At 46.7% G+C, this 20,409-nt stretch overlaps 1 protein-coding gene across 1 annotated transcript; it reads right to left on the reverse strand.

Annotated features, from left to right (window-relative positions):
* Positions 1–11,780: 11,780 nt before the first annotated feature.
* LOC308160859 (uncharacterized protein) lies at positions 11,781–20,409 on the reverse strand (the record flags this gene model as incomplete). Its single annotated transcript, XM_080534792.1, has 6 exons — positions 11,781–12,644; positions 12,973–14,085; positions 14,660–14,713; positions 15,095–15,215; positions 19,417–19,637; positions 20,350–20,409. 6 exons carry the CDS (start codon positions 20,407–20,409, stop codon positions 11,781–11,783), a joined length of 2,433 nt encoding a protein of 810 aa, XP_080390918.1.

A 20,409-nucleotide genomic window follows, 5' to 3' on the forward strand; every position in this document is an offset into this window, starting at 1 on the left:
AGAGCAGTAGAGAGCAGTAGAGGGCAGTAGAGAGCAGTAGAGGGCAGTAGAGAGCAGTAGAGGGCAGTAGAGAGCAGTAGAGGGCAGTAGGGGGCAGTAGAGTTTAGTAGAGAACAGCAGTGGTCAGTAGAGAGCAGTAGGGGACAGTAGAGAGGAGTAGGGGGCAGTAGAGAGCAGTAGAGGGCAGTAGGGGGCAGTAGGGGGCAGTAGAGAATAGTAGAGGGCAGTAGAGGGCAGTAGAGAACAGCAGGGGGCAGTAGAGAGCAGTAGAGTGCAGTTGCTATTCCTAAAATGGATTATATGGAAATCATATTTCTCTCTTGACTGTTTTTATTATGTTTTATTCCCCAATTTTGTAAACTGGTTCACTTACTTTAGACAAATGTAGTAAGTCACTTTGGATAAAAGTGTTTACATGTGGCTGTCCTGTAGTCCAGGACTGGGTTAGATTGGGGATAAAGGTGTTTACATGTGGCTGTCCTGTAGTCCAGGACTGGGTTAGATTGGGGAACTAGCCCTGATATATCAACCCCACACAGCGGGAGAGAGCAGGACTGTCAGACGATGCAGGTACTGACTGACTTACACTGCACTGGCAGCATTGGTTTTACAACAGTGCAATGACACTCACCAATAACAAAGACTTACCATCCATCTCACTGCCTTTCATCTCCACTCTTCCTCTGTCCTCTTGATTCACCATCACTCCCTCCTCCCTCCTTTGGTCTCCTCCATCCTCTTCTTTCACCATCACACCATTCTCCTCTACATCCTCTTCCTCCAGCTTCACTGCCACCATCTCTGGACCCCACTGTGGGCTTTTCAGGGCTGGAGAACCACAGCCAGACCTGGGGGACTCGGTGCATTCTGGTTCATACATGGTTACCATGGTTACATGAGCTGAAAAGGACCTGCGGCTGGAAACACTGGAGGCAGAAACAACGCAGGTCGATTAGACATGACAGACAAACAGTTCACTGAACTCCCATCTAGACTGACAGGACACGTCCTGCAAATGCAATAATAATATTACTGATTGCATTTGCTGTAATTTAAGGGTCTGGAAAGTAAACATTAAATGGTTCCAAATGTATTTTGTGTCCAGGAAAAATGTTAACACATAATAAACTATGAAAATAATCTTCTAGTTAGGCTCTACTTCCTGGTCAGACAGTTCTGAGGCTGTGTGGGCGTGGCCTTTGCACGCTTGACTGGCAGCTCCCTTCCAAGCCAGCTTGCTGCCTTATCATACATGACATTCATCTGTTAGACGTGCTTATAGTTCTGCCCTTTAACTACCAACTGTTTAATTACCAACTGTTTAATTACCAACTGCCCTTTAACTACCTACTGTTTAATTACCAATTGCCCTTTCCTGTTTTAGGGTTAGCAGCATGTGTTAGTGTTAGCAGCATGTGTTAGGGGTTAGCAGCATGTGTTAGCGTTAGCAGCATGTGTTAGCGTTAGCAGCATGTGTTAGGGGTTAGCAGCATGTGTGACTTACTGATCAGTTGTAGCACAACGGCGTTGGTCTGGTCTTCTAATTCGCTGCTGTATTGTCACAATATCCGCCGTGTTTAGTTTCTTCCCACACTGGACGTAGCACTGGCGCATGTCCTCATGACCACAACTATGTTTCCTTTGCTCAGAGGTTTGCCCTGCCTCTGTCCTTCTCTGCTGCTCCTGTAATCCAATCACTGAGCTGCTCTTGTGACCACCTGACTCAGGATGTGATTGGTCAGCTCTAGCGCGGCCTGTGGTTGAACTTTGCTGAGAGGAATTCCTACCATAGCACTCTTCGATCTTGACCTCCTGACCTCCAGTCTTGACCTCTGAACTGCCGTTACTGTCACTATCCATGTCATTACTGTCACTATCCATGTCATTCGCTGCTTCAGAGAGGGGACACCCTGACCTATCTCTTATGAGCATCTCATCTTTGGCCTTTTGGTTTTTGATAAAGTCCCGTAGAAACCTGTCAAACGGTGTGTCGTACTCTTCTTTAATGTTGGGAGAGTGATGGTTCCTGTGGGTGGGAGGTGGTGGTGGTGGTGGTGGCTGGAGCCTAATAAGATTGTCCTTCCGGTGGTTCTGTCCTTCTGTCTCTGCATCAGGGGACCCAAGGTGTGTCCTCTGGCTCTCTGACACTGAGTAAGCAGAAGCCTCCATCTCTCTGCCCAGATGGACAGTTCACAGTGCCGGGAATCCTACCAACACAGATGATCAAAATATTAAAACAGAGTGACGAAATGTAATCAAAACATTGAACATTTCTTTTTCCAGGGTTGGAAAACAGTAGCCAAGCTACAGTTAGGTCCATTTGGACTCTTTGACAGAACTGTTGTTATTTTAGTTGTTTACCAAAACATATTCAAGTTATAGTCATAGAATGAATATGGCCTTAAAGTGCAGACTGTCAAACACCCTCTTTAATTTGAGGGTATCCAGATCCAAGTTGGAGGAAAGGTTTAGATATTAAAGAGCTGTAACACGTGGCACCCTCCTTTTCAAGGGACCAAAAGCAACTGGCCCAATGACGTGACGTCCAAACCCCTTTATGAAGTGAAAATAAGGAAAATGTTTATAAAAAAAACATTTATTTAATCTATTAATCTCTGTTTATTAAATGATATGAAAGTGTTTTGAGGGTGTAGCATAGCCTAGTGTTACTGACATGCTGGACATACCCTCACTGCCTTACAAAGGTCAAGAGCTATTAGACTCTTTACTCACAACATGTCATACCGGATAACTGGCATGGGGAAATGTTAGAAATGAAATAAAACCTAAAACCTCTCTAACCCTAACCCATATATTTAAATATAACAAACAATATGACGTCATAATAATATGATTGTTATGCTTTGAAGCATTCTGTCCTAAACTGGCAGTCAGCCAATGTCATCCGGGATAACAAGCAGTCTGGAGCAATTTGATGACATGTTATCAGACAGGACGTTACACAATGATGACATGTTATCAGACAGGACGTTACACAATGATGACATGTCATCAGACAGGACGTTACACAATGATGACATGTCATCAGACAGGACGTTACACAATGATGACATGTTCGCCTGACAAACCAGGTTCACTTTATTTCCTTTATGGTGTTGTTACCTTGTTAACTTGTTTGGAACAGATCACGAGTAGAACCTCTGAGTTCTCAGACTATTTATTAAACCAAGGAACAGTTACAAGAGCAGCTGCTGCTGAGGGGCTGGCTGAGGTGAAGAGAGCCTCACCCCCTGGCTCCACTCCCCTATTTGTAAACAATGATGTGTAAATACAGTTTCAAATAATATCCCATCACCTTTACTGTAGAAAAGCCCAAGGTGCGAAAACTAGGATGATCCACATGATGTCATTAGGTTATAAGTCACATGATGTCATTTCAGGTTATCGGTCACATGATGTCACTTCAGGTTATAGGTCAGGGGGTAGGGCTCAGAACACAAGCCATTTTGAGATGACCACATGGCTTTAACAAAGGGTCTTAAACCCTACCCTCCCCCCCATAGTCAGGAGGGTCATAAACCCTACCCTCCCCTCCCCTAGCCCCCATAGTCAGGAGTGTCGTAAACCCTACCCTACCATCCCCTAGCCCCCAGTCAGGAGGGTCGTAAACCCTACCCTACCCTCCCCTAGCCCCCATAGTCAGGAGGGTCCTTATAGCAAAAGGCAAACTATACAGTTTATACGGTTTATGTGTGCCAAAATCTACTACAATGGCGCTACGTGTGGACACGGGATTTCTAGACGTTATTTGCGTTGATGGCCTTCCATAGTGGAGAAGCGCCATCAGTACCTCCGTGTGCTCGTCCAGACCAGGCGACACGGACATAAACTGATAACAAGTTCCGCCAACATTCTATAGTGTTATATATATAACAACAACATTATATAGTGTTATATATATATAACATTGTATAGTGACAGAATAGCCTATCTCTGCAGACAGAAGTGGTCAGTAGTAACATGATATCGTGAGCTTAGAATTATAAGGTTCTAAACGGATCTCCGTTTAGGGCAGTTCAGAGATATTGAGCGTCAAAGTTTTTACATTCCATTATGTTTTGTGAGATGGAACCTTTGTATTTTATGAATTGAATTACTAACTAAAAAATGTCAACATTTAAAGAATAACACCACACAGGCATTAATAAACACCTAATGGATCAGATTATGTAAAAAAAAAACTTACTGCTGTAATGTTTGCCCTCTGTCACAGTTGTCAACTTAATAATCACTCGTAAGGTCTTCAGCTTCAGCACGGTGTGCGTTTACTGACTCCGCCATCTTAGATCGACTTCTCGTTCCCTGGTATCGCGGCAATAGACCACGTCGTCGTCGTCTTCTTCTTCTTCTTCTTCTTTTTGTTTTAACGGCAGCGTGCGTCCTTGATGCTGCATTACTGCCCTCTGCTGGAGGCAGTTACAGCCTACAATGTCCGTTCTGTCATGTGTCCCACCATTAATATATCCATCCTTTTAAAAAACGTTTTAAACTTTTTTTCTTAGAATGATAATAATATATCAGATTATACTATAGAATGATCATAGAATGATCAAAATGATTTTTTTAAATAATAAAGTGAAAAAAAAATGGGAAAAGAATATAGCATATCCTTAGAATGATAATATATCATATTATACTATAGAATGATCATAGGGTTGATCACAAGGTTGATGATCACAGGGTTTTCCAACCCTGTACCAGTGGTAAATGAGTCCACAACCCCCTTCCTCTCATGGTAAATTGCTTCCATGTTCTAAGAATGTTGCATTCATCCTAAATATTCAATTTGATGTCATAATGCACTCAAGCAGACATTATACATGGCAGTTAATGGAAGTTCTAGATTGCACAGCAAAATTCTAGAATGATTTGCAGAAATATTTTACTCCTGAAAATTAGTGTCTACCTTTAGTCTACCTGATGCCAGAGGTCAAATCTGAAGTGGTTCCACGTCTAAAAATGAAGTTTACAGTCTATAGAAACACTGTAGAAAGTTTCATGCTTTAGTCATAAAATGCACAATTGTTATGCCTATCAGCCTCACTATGCAACTTACAGAGAAGCCACCCTTCCCTGCCCTCTCCCGCTCACTTGGCTTAATTCAGACGCTATAATTGAGCCACTATCTCAGGGCGTAAATACAAAGCTCATTCTCAAGTATATTTGGTATTTATAGACTTTAGTACGTACACAATTTTATTTTGCCTGTCTGTGTGCGGCTCTTTAATCCATTCATTAAAAGTGTGTGGCTCGCTCGCTGTGTCTCAATAGGCGTCGTTTTGGTTTAGCAATTCATGGCACTCGCCATACCTGCATAAAAAAAAATCCCGGTGTAGTGACTACATTATGGGTTCATGTTCTCCTCTTACTGTTGGTTGTGTAGTGGGAGGGAACCAGTTCTGGCACTAGGGGCAGAGGGGAGGATTATTAACGTTGCAACTTCCTGTTTAGACACAACAGTTTTGGTGATCCATTTTCTGGTCCTGTACTGAGAGTACAAGTTGTTATTTTGATTAAACAGTTATCATTACGTTGCCTACGTCTTTCCTTTTTCCTCCGGCACTACACTGGTGACCCCGACGTGGATTTTTGTTAACGTAATTGTGTACAAAAACCAGCGAACGAACATTACAATCCTGCAAAATGTCCGGGCGAGGAAGACGTTCAAACCAGCGGCAGCCATCACCATCCCCTGTCAGGGTAACGCGTGGTGCGCACACTCCCACTCTCAAGCTACCAGAGTTCTGGGACTCAACGCCTGCTGCATGGTTTGCTATTGTAGAGGCACATTTCAACAAAAGTGACATCGATGACGACGACGACCGGTACAACCATGCTGTGGCAATGTTGGGCAGCTCCACCGCAGCTCGAGTGGTAGGTTTTTTGTCTGCTCCCCCGACGACGAACAAATATGAGCGCCTCAAGGCCCTGCTTCTAGAGACATTTGAACTGTCCACTGCGGAGAGGGTGCGTCGCCTATTTGCCATGTCAGACTTGGGTGACGAGAGGCCTTCTGCGCGCATGGAGAGGATGCTAAACCTGCTCGGTACAGAAGACCCCATGATCCTCTTCACAGAGCTGTTCATGCGCACATTGCCAGCTCAAGTTAGGATGGCGCTGGCCAACACCGCCATCATGGAGCCCCGCGCCCTGGCCAGGGAGGCGGACCGGTTCGTCTTGGCCATGCCTCAACGGTCCCCCGACCTGCTCGCTCCCGCGGCCGCCCCGCCACCCGACCGTCGCAGGAGAGCGAAGGATGACGCCAGACCTTCTGGCCAGCAGGGTAACGCTGCGGGCCATTGTTTCTACCACGCCACTTTTGGCGCCAAGGCCAAACGGTGCCGCTCACCCTGCACCTTCGGACCGACGGGAAACGGCGGGGCCGGCACTCAGTAGTTGCTGTGGGAGCGGTGTACGAACAGTGGGTTGGGGACGCCTGGCAGCCTCTTGCATTCTTCAGCCGCCAGCTGTCTCCCAGAGAGCAAAGGTACAGCACATTCGACAGGGAGCTCCTCGGGCTGTGGCTTGCTGTCAGACACTTCCGTTTTTTACTGGAGGGCCGCGAGTTTACGGCCTACGTGGACCACAAGCCACTCACGCACGCCATGTCCAAGGTGGCGGAGCCGTGGTCCGACCGCCAACAGCGCCAGCTCGCCTACATATCCGAGTTCACCACAGACATCCAGCACGTTGCTGGGAAGTCCAACCAGGTCGCGGATTGTCTCTCCAGGGCGGTGGTTGGTGCGGTCCAACTGGGTTTGGACTACGCGCGCATGGCTGCAGACCAGGCCGCCGACCCCGCCGTCCAGGCTCTCAAGTTGTCGGACACAGGACTGCGCCTAGAAGAGGTGGTTTTCGGTGACGCAGGGGCCACGCTCCTGTGCGACGTCTCCATGGGTCAGCCACGACCGGTGGTCCCCGCCAACTGGAGGCGCCCCGCCTTCGAGGCGATACACGGCTTGTCTCACCCTGGTAGGAAACCGTCCTCACGGCTGGTGTCAGAGAAATTCGTCTGGCATGGGCTCAAGAGGGATGTGAGGGCCTGGGTAGACACGTGCATCGCCTGCCAGCGCGCCAAGGTGCATCGACACGTCAAGGCCCCCCTGGAGCAGTTCTCTGTGCCTGAGCGGAGGTTCGATCATGTAAACGTGGACCTGGTAGGGCCGCTGCCCCCCTCGCACGGATACACCTATCTCTTTACCATGGTGGACAGGACGACTCGCTGGCCGGAGGCAGTTCCGCTCTCCTCAACGACAGCCCCCGACCTGGCCCGGGCGTTCATCGCGGTGTGGGTCTCCCGCTACGGCACCCCTGCTGATCTCTCCTCTGACCGTGGCTCACAGTTTACTTCAGAGCTGTGGGCAGCGGTGGCGGAGAATCTGGGGGTCAAGCTCCACCGCACAACCGCCTATCACCCGCAGGCGAACGGGCTCTGTGAGCGTTTCCATCGATCCATGAAGGCCGCCCTTCGAGCCAGCCTCACGGACAGCGACTGGCTTGACAAGCTGCCGTGGGTCATGCTGGGGCTCAGGACAGCGCCTAAGGAGGACCTCCAGTCGTCGTCCGCTGAGCTGGTGTTTGGACAGCCGCTGCGGGTCCCCGGTGACTTCATTCCCAAGTCAACGGAGCCCTGGTCCGCCGCCGCTCAGCGCGCCTCCCTGCTGGACAGCGCCAGGACCTTCGTCCCGGTCCCGACTACGCAGCATGGTGTCCCTACTTCGAGGGTGCCCCCGGAGCTGCACTCAGCGAGGTTCGTTTTCATTCGTCATGATGGCCACAGGACTCCACTACGTCCTCCTTATGACGGGCCTTTCCGTGTCATCGAGGCCGGAGCCAAGAACTTCATGGTTGACATGGGGGGTAGGCCTGAGTGTGTGTCCGTTGATCGCCTCAAACCGGCCCACTTGGACCTTGAACTGCCCCTGGACTTGGCCCTGCCACCGCGCAGAGGCCGGCCTCCAGTCCTACCTCCCCTGCCGCGCCCTGGCCATTCCCCCCTCCGACCCCGACAACCCCCCGCAGCTCGCGAGCCCCCGGTCGTCACTGCCCCCCGTCCTTCCCTGCAGGAGGACGTGATGGGCGATGTCACACCTCCTCCCGCACCTCCTGACTTTACCTACGATCGTAGGGGCCGGGCCATACGCCCTCCTCGCCGTGAGGATTTCCAATATTGAGGTGAACACTGGGGGGGCTGGTGTAGTGACTACATTATGGGTTCATGTTCTCCTCTTACTGTTGGTTGTGTAGTGGGAGGGAACCAGTTCTGGCACTAGGGGCAGAGGGGAGGATTATTAACGTTGCAACTTCCTGTTTAGACACAACAGTTTTGGTGATCCATTTTCTGGTCCTGTACTGAGAGTACAAGTTGTTATTTTGATTAAACAGTTATCATTACGTTGCCTACGTCTTTCCTTTTTCCTCCGGCACTACACCGTGAAAATTGTATCTGAAACACGTGTTGTCATGTTGGTGATTTTATCCACAACGGTAACTCAATATCCTCCCGGCTCCATCTCACCATCCCAGCCAGGCGCTGTAGTGGAGCGCAGGGTTGCCAGACGGGATTGACAATTTCAGTCTAAAAGCTGCCGAATCCACCCGTCCAGAGTGACCAAAAGTAGCCCAATCTGGCAACACTGGAGCGGGACATCGGTTCCTCAATAAACAAGCCATGAGTAACGTTAATGTTAAAACCTTGTCCACGATTCTCATTCATTCAGGTGGGTTAAACAAACTGTATAAACGCCATAATACTGTTGGTTCAAATGTAATATATTAATGAACAAGTTCATGTCATGTTGTGTCAGTACAAACATGTTCTAATTACATTTTATTTTAGTGAAAAACCCAACCCGACGTCACCCTCGATTGTGAAGCTAACTGTAATAAGCTAGTTTAATGTCAACCATGTCTCTATTCTCAATCATTTCTGTAATAATTGTACCAAATTGGGGCCAGTAACACTAACTTGTGTGTGAGTAAGTTATATGTGTGTGTGCAAGCATGTTTTTGATATTGTCAATCGTCTCACTTGTAATAGGTGAGCTGTAACACAAATATACCAGTGAGAAAAAGGAAAATGGACATAACAAGGAGCTTTTTTGGTCAAAGGGCAGCAGAGACAATTACAGGGACACAGGTGAGGTCTCACAATACTAGTGTTTTAACAGTGCAGTTGATTTAGAGTTGAGAATAGCTAAATCTGTAATGTTTTGTTTCTAAGGAGATTGAACCAGGTCCACCTGCTAGGAAAGATGTAGATTACTACCTACATACTGTAGCTGTCGCCTGTGAGTGGACGCTGCAGTGCAGCCTTGACAATAGATCGGAACCCAATCTTTTCTATTCTCAATGTTTTTCCCATACATTATATATCATGTATGTTTGACTTTACATGTTCATATTTATAATACAAAATGACATTGTTTCTCCACAGTTACTGACCCGTCTGTGTTTGTGTTGTTTCTGTAGAGTAAATGTGTGTGCGTGTATGTGCGTGTGTCCTCCATATTTGTCTGTTGGGGGGGTTCTTCTTTTGGTTATACACTCCAAAAGAGTTTGGATTTGAAATCAAACAATTACTATGAGACACCCAGCGTAGCCTATAGCCTATAAATTATATTAATTGATAAATTACATTATGTAGGCTATATGAATAACTGAAAGAATGTAGTCCAGAAGAACAGGAAGTCTGTAGGCTATGTCTGCTGTAAACAATAGTCCTGAGGTGAGGTAGGCTAGTAGTATCTCTGTACGGGGGGGGGCACTAGTGGGTGGTTCTGCCCCTGCGGAGGACAGCTGATCGGACCGGCCTGTTCTTGGGCGAGTAGCTGGTCGTGGAGGGTGACGCGGTGGCCGCCGGGCGGGAGGGGGTGGAGGAGGTGACGTTGAACGGACAAAAAGCTAGAATAACTTTCAAGCTGTGAATCTCCCGTTCTACCACATCCCAAAGGTGTTCTATTGGATTCAGATCCGGTGACTGGGAAGGCCACTGAAGAACACTGAACTCATTGTCATGTTCATGAAACCAGTTTGAGATTACTTTTGCTTTGTGACATGGTACATTATTATGCTGTAAGTAACCATTAGAAGATGGGTAGGCCTACATTGTGGCCATGAAGGGATGCACATGACCAGCAACAATACTCAAATAGGCTGTGGCATTCAACTTCAAGCGATGATTGATTGAAGCCGCACACCATTACACCACCTGAAAGAATGAGAAGGTGTTCAGGTGTTCCTAATAAAATGTTTGGTGAGTGTATGTATAGTACAGAACAGATTTGATTGCATTTATTATTCAGAGAGTTTATTCCACTTATCAGATGCAGCCAGACTGGTCAGACCTTGAGGTCCCATGTCTCTGAGCTGGTTGAAACTGCCTTTAGTTACTGTGCTCCTAGGGCATGGAATGACTTGCAGTGTAAAATGAGACTTAATGACTTTCACTGGGCCATTTCAGAAACATGTTTACCGAATTCTTGATGAAGGGTTGTTGTTGTTATAAAACTGTATGTAAATGTATTGTCAATGGAATGTAATAGTGACGTGTTTATTTATTTTTCTGTAACCAAGGCACACTTGAAAATGAGACCTTGTGGTCGAAAGGTGCTTTCCCCTACTTCTACTTGGAGCAAACTGTTGACATTCAGCAAATCAAGTTAGCATTGTTAGTTCAAAGCTAGAAGGCGAAAGTGGTTAGTTGACAGTTGTGTGGATATCCTGATAAGTTTTAGGTTTCAGACAGAAGATAAATAGACAAAGCTGATAAACTCATTAATCAGGAATGTGATGTAACTATGACCTGGGGTGGTCCAATGGTCTAGCAGTGCACCGTGGTCTACAGTAAACACATGCCCATGTCGGCATGGGTTTCAATCCGGCCATGTCCTCTCTCCCTTCTTCTCCTTACTTTCCTGTCTGTCTTCACTGTATCTGTCCAATAAAAAGAAAAATATGAGTGGGACTGCACCACTCAGAAAAAATAACTTGTACTTGCTTAAAAAATGTGATGTACTTGCTTAACACCTAAACACAGTGGCAACAGACTGAAGCGAAGAAATTTAACTGATAGGGCAATATGAGAGACTGTAAGGCAAACAAACACAGATCAGCTTCCAATTGCATAGTCATTGATAACTGTGTCAGCAGTAGCCCCTTGTGATCCACTCAAGTCTCTTAAGGATACATTCAAATTCAATTCTTGGGGCAATTCGCATTCCTGACCTATTTGTACCACCTCAGAAGAGGTCATTCAGTCATTTCCCATGCTTAACTGAACTGTCCCTCCGTAACACAGGTTAGTTACCTGTATGCTTCTTGATTCTCAAAGAGAAAATGTATGCTTAAAAGTAGTAACTACAGTAGGTATATAATCAGAATGGAAAAATAAATCATGCACTGACAGTTATTTGGAGATTCTTAAAGGCAGTCATGAGACAAATCAACTAAGTCAACATTGTGGTTTAGACATTTAAACACAAAAAAGTAGACAGACAGTAGGCAATCTTGCCATGTGGTCCATTATCCGACAAGGCAGTCTAGAACATTCTCTCCACTTTTTTATACCAAAATTTATTAAATCGATAAACATCAGTTACTTTAAAAAAACAACTATTTACTCATACATCTGAGGTATTATTTGCATGTTGTTACATGTCTTGATTTGCAACATCACCAAGTCCTCAAAGCTCTTTAATCCATTGTTCACATTCTGGAGGACAGAGAGTGGGATACATAGCTAGACACAGACACTGTTTTCATTTCAGCACATCCCGTTTTGCTGAGCCATTCGACTTCCTCCCCTCCTTCCCCTCCCTACCCTTGAGGGACTCCCTGTACAGCAGCAGTCTCTCCGTGGTGTGGGGGGGCAGCCGGCTCCTCTTGGCCCTGACGATGCAAGAGGCCATGGGGTAGAGGCGGTCGAAGCCCCCTGAGGTGGCAGGGACAGCCAGCAGCTTCCTGGCTGCATTCTGGAGTTGGGGGAACCTCGAGGCAGCTCTCCAATAGGCCTGGGATGGCCAGTCTCCATCCGGCGGGGGCTCTGAGAGGTACTGGTTTAGCTCGGAGAGCTTCATGGTTTTGGCTGCCGGTTGGAGGAAGCTGAAGATGGATTTGCGTTTGATGTTGGAGCTGTTGTTGCTGTTGGAGCTAGAGGCCTCAGAGTCCCTCTGGCATTCCTCCTCCTCGCTCTCCTCCTCCTGCTTCACAGTGACCTTCACCACCTCCTCCTCCTCCTCTACCACCGGAGAAGTAGCAGGAGAAGGAGAAGACCCCTGATCGCTCACCACTGACTCCACCAGCACCAAAGCCTGGAACTTGGAAGGTGCGGTCAGGGTGGCACTCTCCTCCTCCTGCTTGGCTTCATTGAAGGGCTGCAGCTTGATGCGAGGGTCCAGGACGGTGGCCAGGATTAGGTCTCTCTGGAGGATGAGAGGCTGGAAGTGGGTGTGAAGCCCTGAGCGGAGAGCCTTACAGAAGTGGCTGTAGTTGGTGGCGCGCGTCTCCAGGGTCTTGTCGAGGCCGATCAGGGAGGGGATGATGAGGGAGAAGGTGGAGGCGTCACTCTGGAGCACCTGGATGGCCTCCTCAAATGGCTCCAACAGCCCGATGATGTCCACCACCTATTCAGTTCAAGGTTTAGTTTAGTTTGTTCAGTTGGACATAAAGAGAAGGCCAAATGCTGTACATAAACAAACAAGAGGGCCGCTGCTCTGCCACTACGTAAACATTTCAGAGAAAAACGGATAAAAAAAATCCTAAAAATGTAGTAATGACTAACTATCTTTGATCGCCAATGACATCGTTGTTAGAAGCGAAAACTAAAGTGAAAGGGTTAGGGTATCACGTGTTTGATATAATTTGTTATTCCATTCCATGCATGGAGAAGAGCCTCACCACAAATAACAAAAAGACAAACATTAAACTATAACAGCAAACATTAAACCATACCTGTTCCCGCTTGGCCCTGACCATGGGCGGGGAGCTGGAAGAGTCTTTGGCCTCGATGCGGGCCTGGGCCAGGAGGGTCATAACGGACCCCCACGTGGCCTCCAGGACCATCCGCCGTATGCACACAAAGGTGGAGTTCCAGCGGCAGCTCTGTGGGGAGGAGGAGGGGGCAAGGGAGAGGCCGCACTCCTTCAGCAGCACCTCGTTCCAGTAGGCGCTGCGACGGAAGAACGCAATGACATTGGTGACCTGGGAGAGGAGGTTATCGACCACGCGTGAGTTCTTCAGTGCCTCTTTGATGACCAGCTGTAGTGTGTTGGCGATACAGCTGAACCGTGACCCTAACGTGACCTCTGAGAAGTCTTCGGCACTGGGGGGAACCTGGTCGTCCAGAAACGCCAGCATCTCCTCCTCGTCGGGGTCACCCCTCTGCGACGAGCACATGATCTTGTAGTCGCAGAAGAGGTCATAGGTTGAGATGGTGTGCTTGGCCTCGCTGGTGATGACGTAACCCACGTTGTAAGGGAAGAGCCCGTAGCTTAGCAACACAGCCTCCAGCTCCCTCGCCACACCGGCGCGCATGTTCTTCTGACCCACGTGACGGAATGCCACGGTTGGCCGGTGGATCTGCCAGTCGTCATCAAGGAAGTGCAGCTGCACGGCCACGATGGGCTCAGCGTATTGGCTGGCCCAGACATCGAGGGTGACGTGTACCATGGCATTGCCCCCGGAGACGGTGGACAGACAGTTCTTCAGCCGGCCAATCAGTTTCGGTTTAACAGCCTTCTCCACCTCGTCGTAGAGACGCAGCCCCACCGTCCGCTGGGAGAGCCGCTGGTACTGGGGAGCGATGGACGCCATGAAAGTCCTGAACCCGGAACCTTCCACGAAGCTGAGGGGGAGCATGTCCTCTGCTATCATCCTCAGCACGTCTCCAGTGATGTTCTTCAGCTTGGACACAGCGGGGCCACTGGAACCGGAGCTGGGGGTAGAGGAGGGGCTGTGGGAGTCTCTCCTGCCAGGGACAGAGGAGTAGACCACAGACTTCAGCTTGGCCTGGCGATGGTCCTTCCTCTGCTTCATCTTCAGCTTGGGGGTCACATTCTGTCTCATCTATAGGGAACACAGATGGGGCAAGACGTTTTATAAAAGGCAACTTACATCACACAGCCTATTATGTAATAAACACAATCATAATCTATGTATGACTATATGATCAAATTAGGGCTGTCAATGTTAACGCGTTAACACTCGCGAGGAGGCGGAGTTGGAGAGGAGAGAGTGATAGAGGTTTAGGTCATCAGAGAGGCCAGTTTTTCTCCCTTTCCTCTCAACTGCCCTGAGCTCTATTCTACAAGCATGTAGCGTTTCAGAGGAGGGAGGATGCAGCATCCTCCACCCTCCTGTCCGCTCTCACCTCATCCTTCGACGCCCTCTGTCCACTAACCTTGAAGCGAGCACGATCCTCTCCTCGTGCTCCCTGGCTCTCTGAAACGCTACATGTTTGTAGAATAGAGCTCAGGGCAACTGAGTTTGTAAGTAGAGTATTGTAAGTAAATACTAGTATTTTAGAATATTAAAAATGTTAATCGATTGACAGCACTAGATCAAATATATTTCATATATGAAATTGTGAAATATAAAACATTTTATTTTCCCACAAGGAAAAAGGCCATCGCATTCTTACCACCTCTGGAGGTTCCGGCTCAGAGTCTAAAACAACATCACAGCGGAAGTCCACCTGGAGGAGAAGATAGAAGGTTGGTTACTACAAAACGACTACAATCAAATCATTTAATCTTGAAACAATTAACAAGATGCATTCATTGAAAAAACTGGTTGTTTTGCGTGTGTAGCGTTACCTACATCCTGGTCTAAAATAGGCTCCAACTACACAACACAACAATATAGATCTGTCTCTAAAGAAATATTGAATTCAATAAAGAACTCTTCTGGTATGAATATGGCATAGGTCTGACATCACATTTTTCCAGACCATGTCAATTGTTTGTGTTCTCCATACATTTCCAGGTCTGGAAATGGTCATTATTTCATTCCACTTTCCAGACCTGCATAGGAACTATGCAGTTGGTATACATGAAGACGACAGACGATGGCTGACCTCTCCCTGCTCCAGTGTAGATTCAGAAGGTATAGTGACGCCCCCCTCCATTACATAACATCCCATCTCTGCTTTGCGTCTGATAGTGGCGTTCCAGTGGTTTTTCACTGCATTGTCCGTCCTGTCAGAGGGGTAGAGAAACAGAGCTGTGATCTAATATGCTGTGTGTCATACCTACCCAACTATAATCAGATGGAAGCAACACTATTCTATTCATCTGTTGACCAGTAACACAGAGATATCATTGTGTCTATGTCCGTCCATTCTGAATCATAAGATCCTGCTAGGATTGACATATCACAATAAACCTTACAATAGCAATGAATGCAATGACAGTAACATACTCTGACCATCAATTCTCAACAATTTCTAACAGACACTAAGCAACCCCATCAGACATACAGTATATCTCAAAAGTGAGTACACCCTTTAGATTTTTGCAAATATTCTGTTATATCCTTTCAGGGGATAACATTATCCTACTGAAACTTTGATATAACTTAAAGTAGTCAGTGTGCTGCTTGAATAACAGTATACAGTGTTTCCCCTAGGTTTGCTGCCTTGGGGGGGGGCATGGACCCCCCCCCCCCCCCAGGGGGTAAGACCCTGCGACATACCAGCGTCATGTCCAGGGAGTGTACTAACTTGTACATTAAGCCGCCTCACGCTACGGAAACAGGAGATAGGCTCCTGCCCTATGGGCCATTAGGCTCGAGAACCATCGGTTCTCAAGGCTACTTACTTATGTGGTCTTGACTACCTGTCCACTTTCTCACCTGGTTCTTGCGCTCTCTCTCTCTGGTGCACCATCCTGCTCTCTCTCCTTCTCTCCCTCTCTATCCTCCTCTCTCCCTCTTTTGCTGTCAACCAAAAGGCAAACATAACAACCGAGTATTTATAATCTAATAAGAGGTATAAATTGATCCATATCAATTTATAACATAATTATAATTGAATATTGGATTGCTGTGGGCAATGCAGTCAGATAATGTCATTTTGACTTTACTCTCTCACCTGAAAAAAATGTGTATGTCCAACTATAAAAAAACAGACATTTCCAATGCTTCAATCCACTGACCATGTACTGTAAATATGCCATTATGGTATTACCATAAAGCTCAATTCTAGCAGAATAAGAAAGATGGTATATCTACTTTAAGTAAAATAATAAAGTGCATCCAGTTAGCTCTTTAGCTGGCATGTGTGCAGCAGACTAGCTCAACTAATCACCTCTGAGCTAGCTAGTTAGCTTGCTAGTTCTTTGACGCCAGGGCTGCCAAGTTTCACCAAAAGTTTGGAGTGAGATTTTGTGACCCAAAACCGCAGCCCCTCTCTCCCACCCAATTATTTGTGCTAGTTATCTGCAATTTCACATACTTAACCACAACATTCACACCTCCCACCCTAACCTAAGTATAACAACCATGTCACAGTTGGTGATGAGGGTGTTGGCCACTTCTCTTAAAAATACATACATCGCGTGTATGTGAGTCGAAGAAATTGCAGCTCACAGACAAGTTTATTTCTTGTTAAAAAACCTTGTGACATTGTGACATAACATAACCTTGTGACATAACCTTGTGATATTAATAAACAACTTGCGGTTTGAAAGTACCAGTAGGCTACCAGATACGATGTTGTATGCACATACTGGCTACGTTCTTACATGCAGCTCGCGTGAACACAGATTCTTCCATCAGCGCCTCCCGCTTCGATTGCAGACTCAAGTTAACGCACGTGCAGAAAGATGCACGTTTCCAGTCAGATGGATTTTTAAATTTGTTACCCCAAATATATATATATATATATATATATATATATATATATATATACACATGTATAGATTTTAACCCAAATCAACATAACAGGGGGTAATTTCCATATGACATTTTCTATTATCTTTTTGACTCCAAGACCCAAGATAATGAATGTGATATGATGTTCAAAATTGGTGAAGTGTCCCTTTAACCAAACCCTTCACCCTAACCTCAGGAGGGGAAGTCCCAGAGAGGCAGGGAGCTTTTTTGTGAAGCCCACTGCCAAGGTGTGAGCGTGTGTGTGTGATAAACAGCCAAGGCAGGATACGTACAGGCGAGGCCAACTGACGGTAGAACTAGCATACTTAACCACAACATTCACACCTCCCGCCCTAACCTAAGTATAACGACGATGTCACCGTTGGTGATGAGGGTGTTGGCCACTTCTCTTAAAAATACATACATCGCGTGTATGTGAGTCGAAGGAATTGCCGCTCACAGAGAAGTTTATTTCATGCAAAAAACCTTGTGATATTAATAAACAACTTGCGGTTTGAAAGTACCAGTAGGCTACCAGATACGATGTTGTATGCACATTTTTTATTTGATTTGATTAATTGACCCAAAAAAATACAATACATCGGCCAAGCAATGATCCTACTTGTGATTGTCAGGGATAGAGCGATAAAGTCTGTGACTTGTTTCCGTCGCTGTCCCTGGTGTTAGAGACTTGCTACGTTCTTACATGCAGCTCGCGTAAACACAGGTTCTTCCATCAGCGCTCGCCTCCCGCTTCGACTGCAGACTCAAGTTAACGCGCGTGCAGAAAGATGCCATGAAACTCTTGTCCGGTAGCTTTCTTTCAAGGAATTTCAAAAATAAAAGTCCCGTAATACAATTGTCTATGCGAGACTACTGGCGGACTAACGTTACCAACGAGCCCATGACATGGGCTTGCCACTCGCCAGATTCGGGTTGGGTGCATTTAAAAAAAGCAGATATTTTAGCCTGCTTGTCAGATGTTTGGTGTTTACGTCCGTAATAATTCCTCTTTCTTGGGGGCGGGGGGTTCCGTTGGCCAAGGCAATGGTAGGGGAAACACTGGTATAGATTTATTGTCCTTTGAAAATTACTCAGTACACAGCTGTTAATGTCTAAACAGCTGGCAACAAAAGTGAGTACACCCCCATAATGAACATGTCCTAATTGTGCCCAATGATGTTGTTTTCCCGCCCTGGTGTCATGTGACTCGTTAGTGTTACAAGGATTCAGGTGTAAATGATAAGCAGGGCTGTTAAATTTGGTGTTTTGGGCACAATTCTCTCTGAATGCTGGACAACATGGCACCTCATGGCAAGGAACTCTCTGAGCGGCTGAAAAAAAGGATTATTGCGCTTCACAAAGATGGACTTGGCTATAAGAAGATTGCCAACACCCTGAAAATGAGTTGCAGCACAGTGGCTAAGATCATACAGCGGTTTTCCAGGACAGGTTCCACTCAGCGTCATATCCAGAGGTTGGTTTCCAAAAATAGACGTGCGAGTGCTTCCAGCATTGCTGCAGAGGTTGCAGAAGTGGGATGTCAGCCTGTCAGTGCCCAGACCATACGCCACACACTGCATCAAATCGGTTTGTATGGCCGTCGCCCCAGACAGAAGCCTCTTCTGAAACCGATGCATAAGAAAGCCCACAAACAGTTTGCTGAAGACAATGAATCCAAGAACATGAGTTACTGGAAACATGACCACAGTCAAGCATGGTGGTGGCAGCATCATGGTCTGGGGCTGCATGAGTGCTGCCGGCACTGGGGAGCTGCATTTCATTGAGGGACACATGAATTCCAATATATACTGTGACATCCTGCAGCAGAGCATGATCCCCTCTCTTCGGAAACTGGGCCGTTTTTTAGGGCCGTTTTCCAACATGATACTGACCCTAAACACACCTCCAAGATGACAACGGCCTTGCTGAAGAAGCTGAAGGTTAAGGTGATGGACTGGCCAAGTATGTCTCCAGACCTAAACCCAATTGAGCACATGTGGGGCATCCTCAAGAGGAAGGTGGAGGAGTGCAAGGTGTCCAACATCCGTGGGCTCCGTGATGTCGTCATGGAGGAGTGGAAGAAGATTCCAGAAGCAACCTGTGCAGCTCTGGTGAATTCCATGGCCAGGAGGGTTAAAGCAGTGCTAGATAACAATGGTGGTCACACAAAATATTGACACTTTGGGCACAATTTAGACATGTTCACTATGGGGTGTACTCACTTTTGTTGCCAGCTGTTTAGACATTAACAGCTGTGTACTGAGTAATTTTCAATGGACAATAAATCTATGCTGTTATTCAAGCAGCACACTGACTACTTCAAGTTATATCAAAGTTTCATTAAGATAGTGTTATCCCCTGAAATGATATGACAGAATATTTGCAAAAATCTAAAGGGTGTACTCACTTTTGAGATATACTGTAATGACGTGCAATTCATTCTAGTCAATTGAGATGATTACACATTATTTAGATGTATTCAGTCTAGATTCAGTTTATTTTAACCCATCATACAGTATCTACCTTCCGGGCAGCAGCTTGGAGATCTCGGCCCAGCGGTTCCCCAGGACGCAGTGGGCCTTGTAGATGATCAGGTCTTCTTCTGGTGTCCAGGAGGACTTCTTCACGTCGGGGTTCAGGTGGTTGTGCCATCGCTCGCGACACTGTTTCCCCTGACGACCCCTCAGATGCCGGGCAACCATCGCCCACTGCTTGTCCCCATACTTAGACAGCAGATCCATCATCTGGTGGGAGGGATAATATCATCCATCATGGGTTGCAGAGCAGGTATAGTCTACTGCAGCGGTTCTTAAAGTGGGAGGGGTCGCGAGATTACTTTCTGTCTGAATGTATTAAAACATTTACGTTTTTAAAATGTAAATCTATCGTTTAAATTATTCAATTAGCCTACATGCACTATTGAGAGTGTTACTGTTCGTCTGAGAAAGAAATGGACCGGATGCTCTGTCTACACAAACTTGACGTGTCACATAGTAGCACGGATAGTACCTTTCGCTCCGACTCAGGAGCAGTAGCTAAAATCAGTACGGTACTACGGCCTGGTACGGGCCAGTTGGCAGTGGAGAAAGCAAAACAAAGCGGGAGCACGGGTTCCGGTACGGTACGGGACGGTAGTGGAGAAGCGCCATTATATACCTCTCTCAATATCTATCACTTCTAGGCAAGACTGGGGGTGGGGGGAGAGGGACGTTCTGTGACCTACTAAATCTAATGCTGCATTCATGACATGTCTGAAACTCAGAAACCTCAGTTCAATGTAAGGTATTTTGATTAGAGCTTCCTATTGGTTCATACTCTCCAAGCGGGAAACTCAGTTATCATCTTTTTACAGCGAGTTTCCAAGTTGGACATTTCAGAGTTTCCTAGTTCCGACATGTTATGAATGCAGCAGTCGAGTTGAGAACCATCCAGATGACACGTCTTGGTTCTACTCACCTTCTCATCCTCCTCCTTGGTCCAGGCCCCTTTGACCAGATCTGGGTCCAGAACTTTCAT

Source organism: Nansenia antarctica, assembly GCF_963989245.1.
Source record: "Nansenia antarctica genome assembly, chromosome: 6".
Classification (NCBI taxonomy): domain Eukaryota; kingdom Metazoa; phylum Chordata; class Actinopteri; order Argentiniformes; family Microstomatidae; genus Nansenia; species Nansenia antarctica.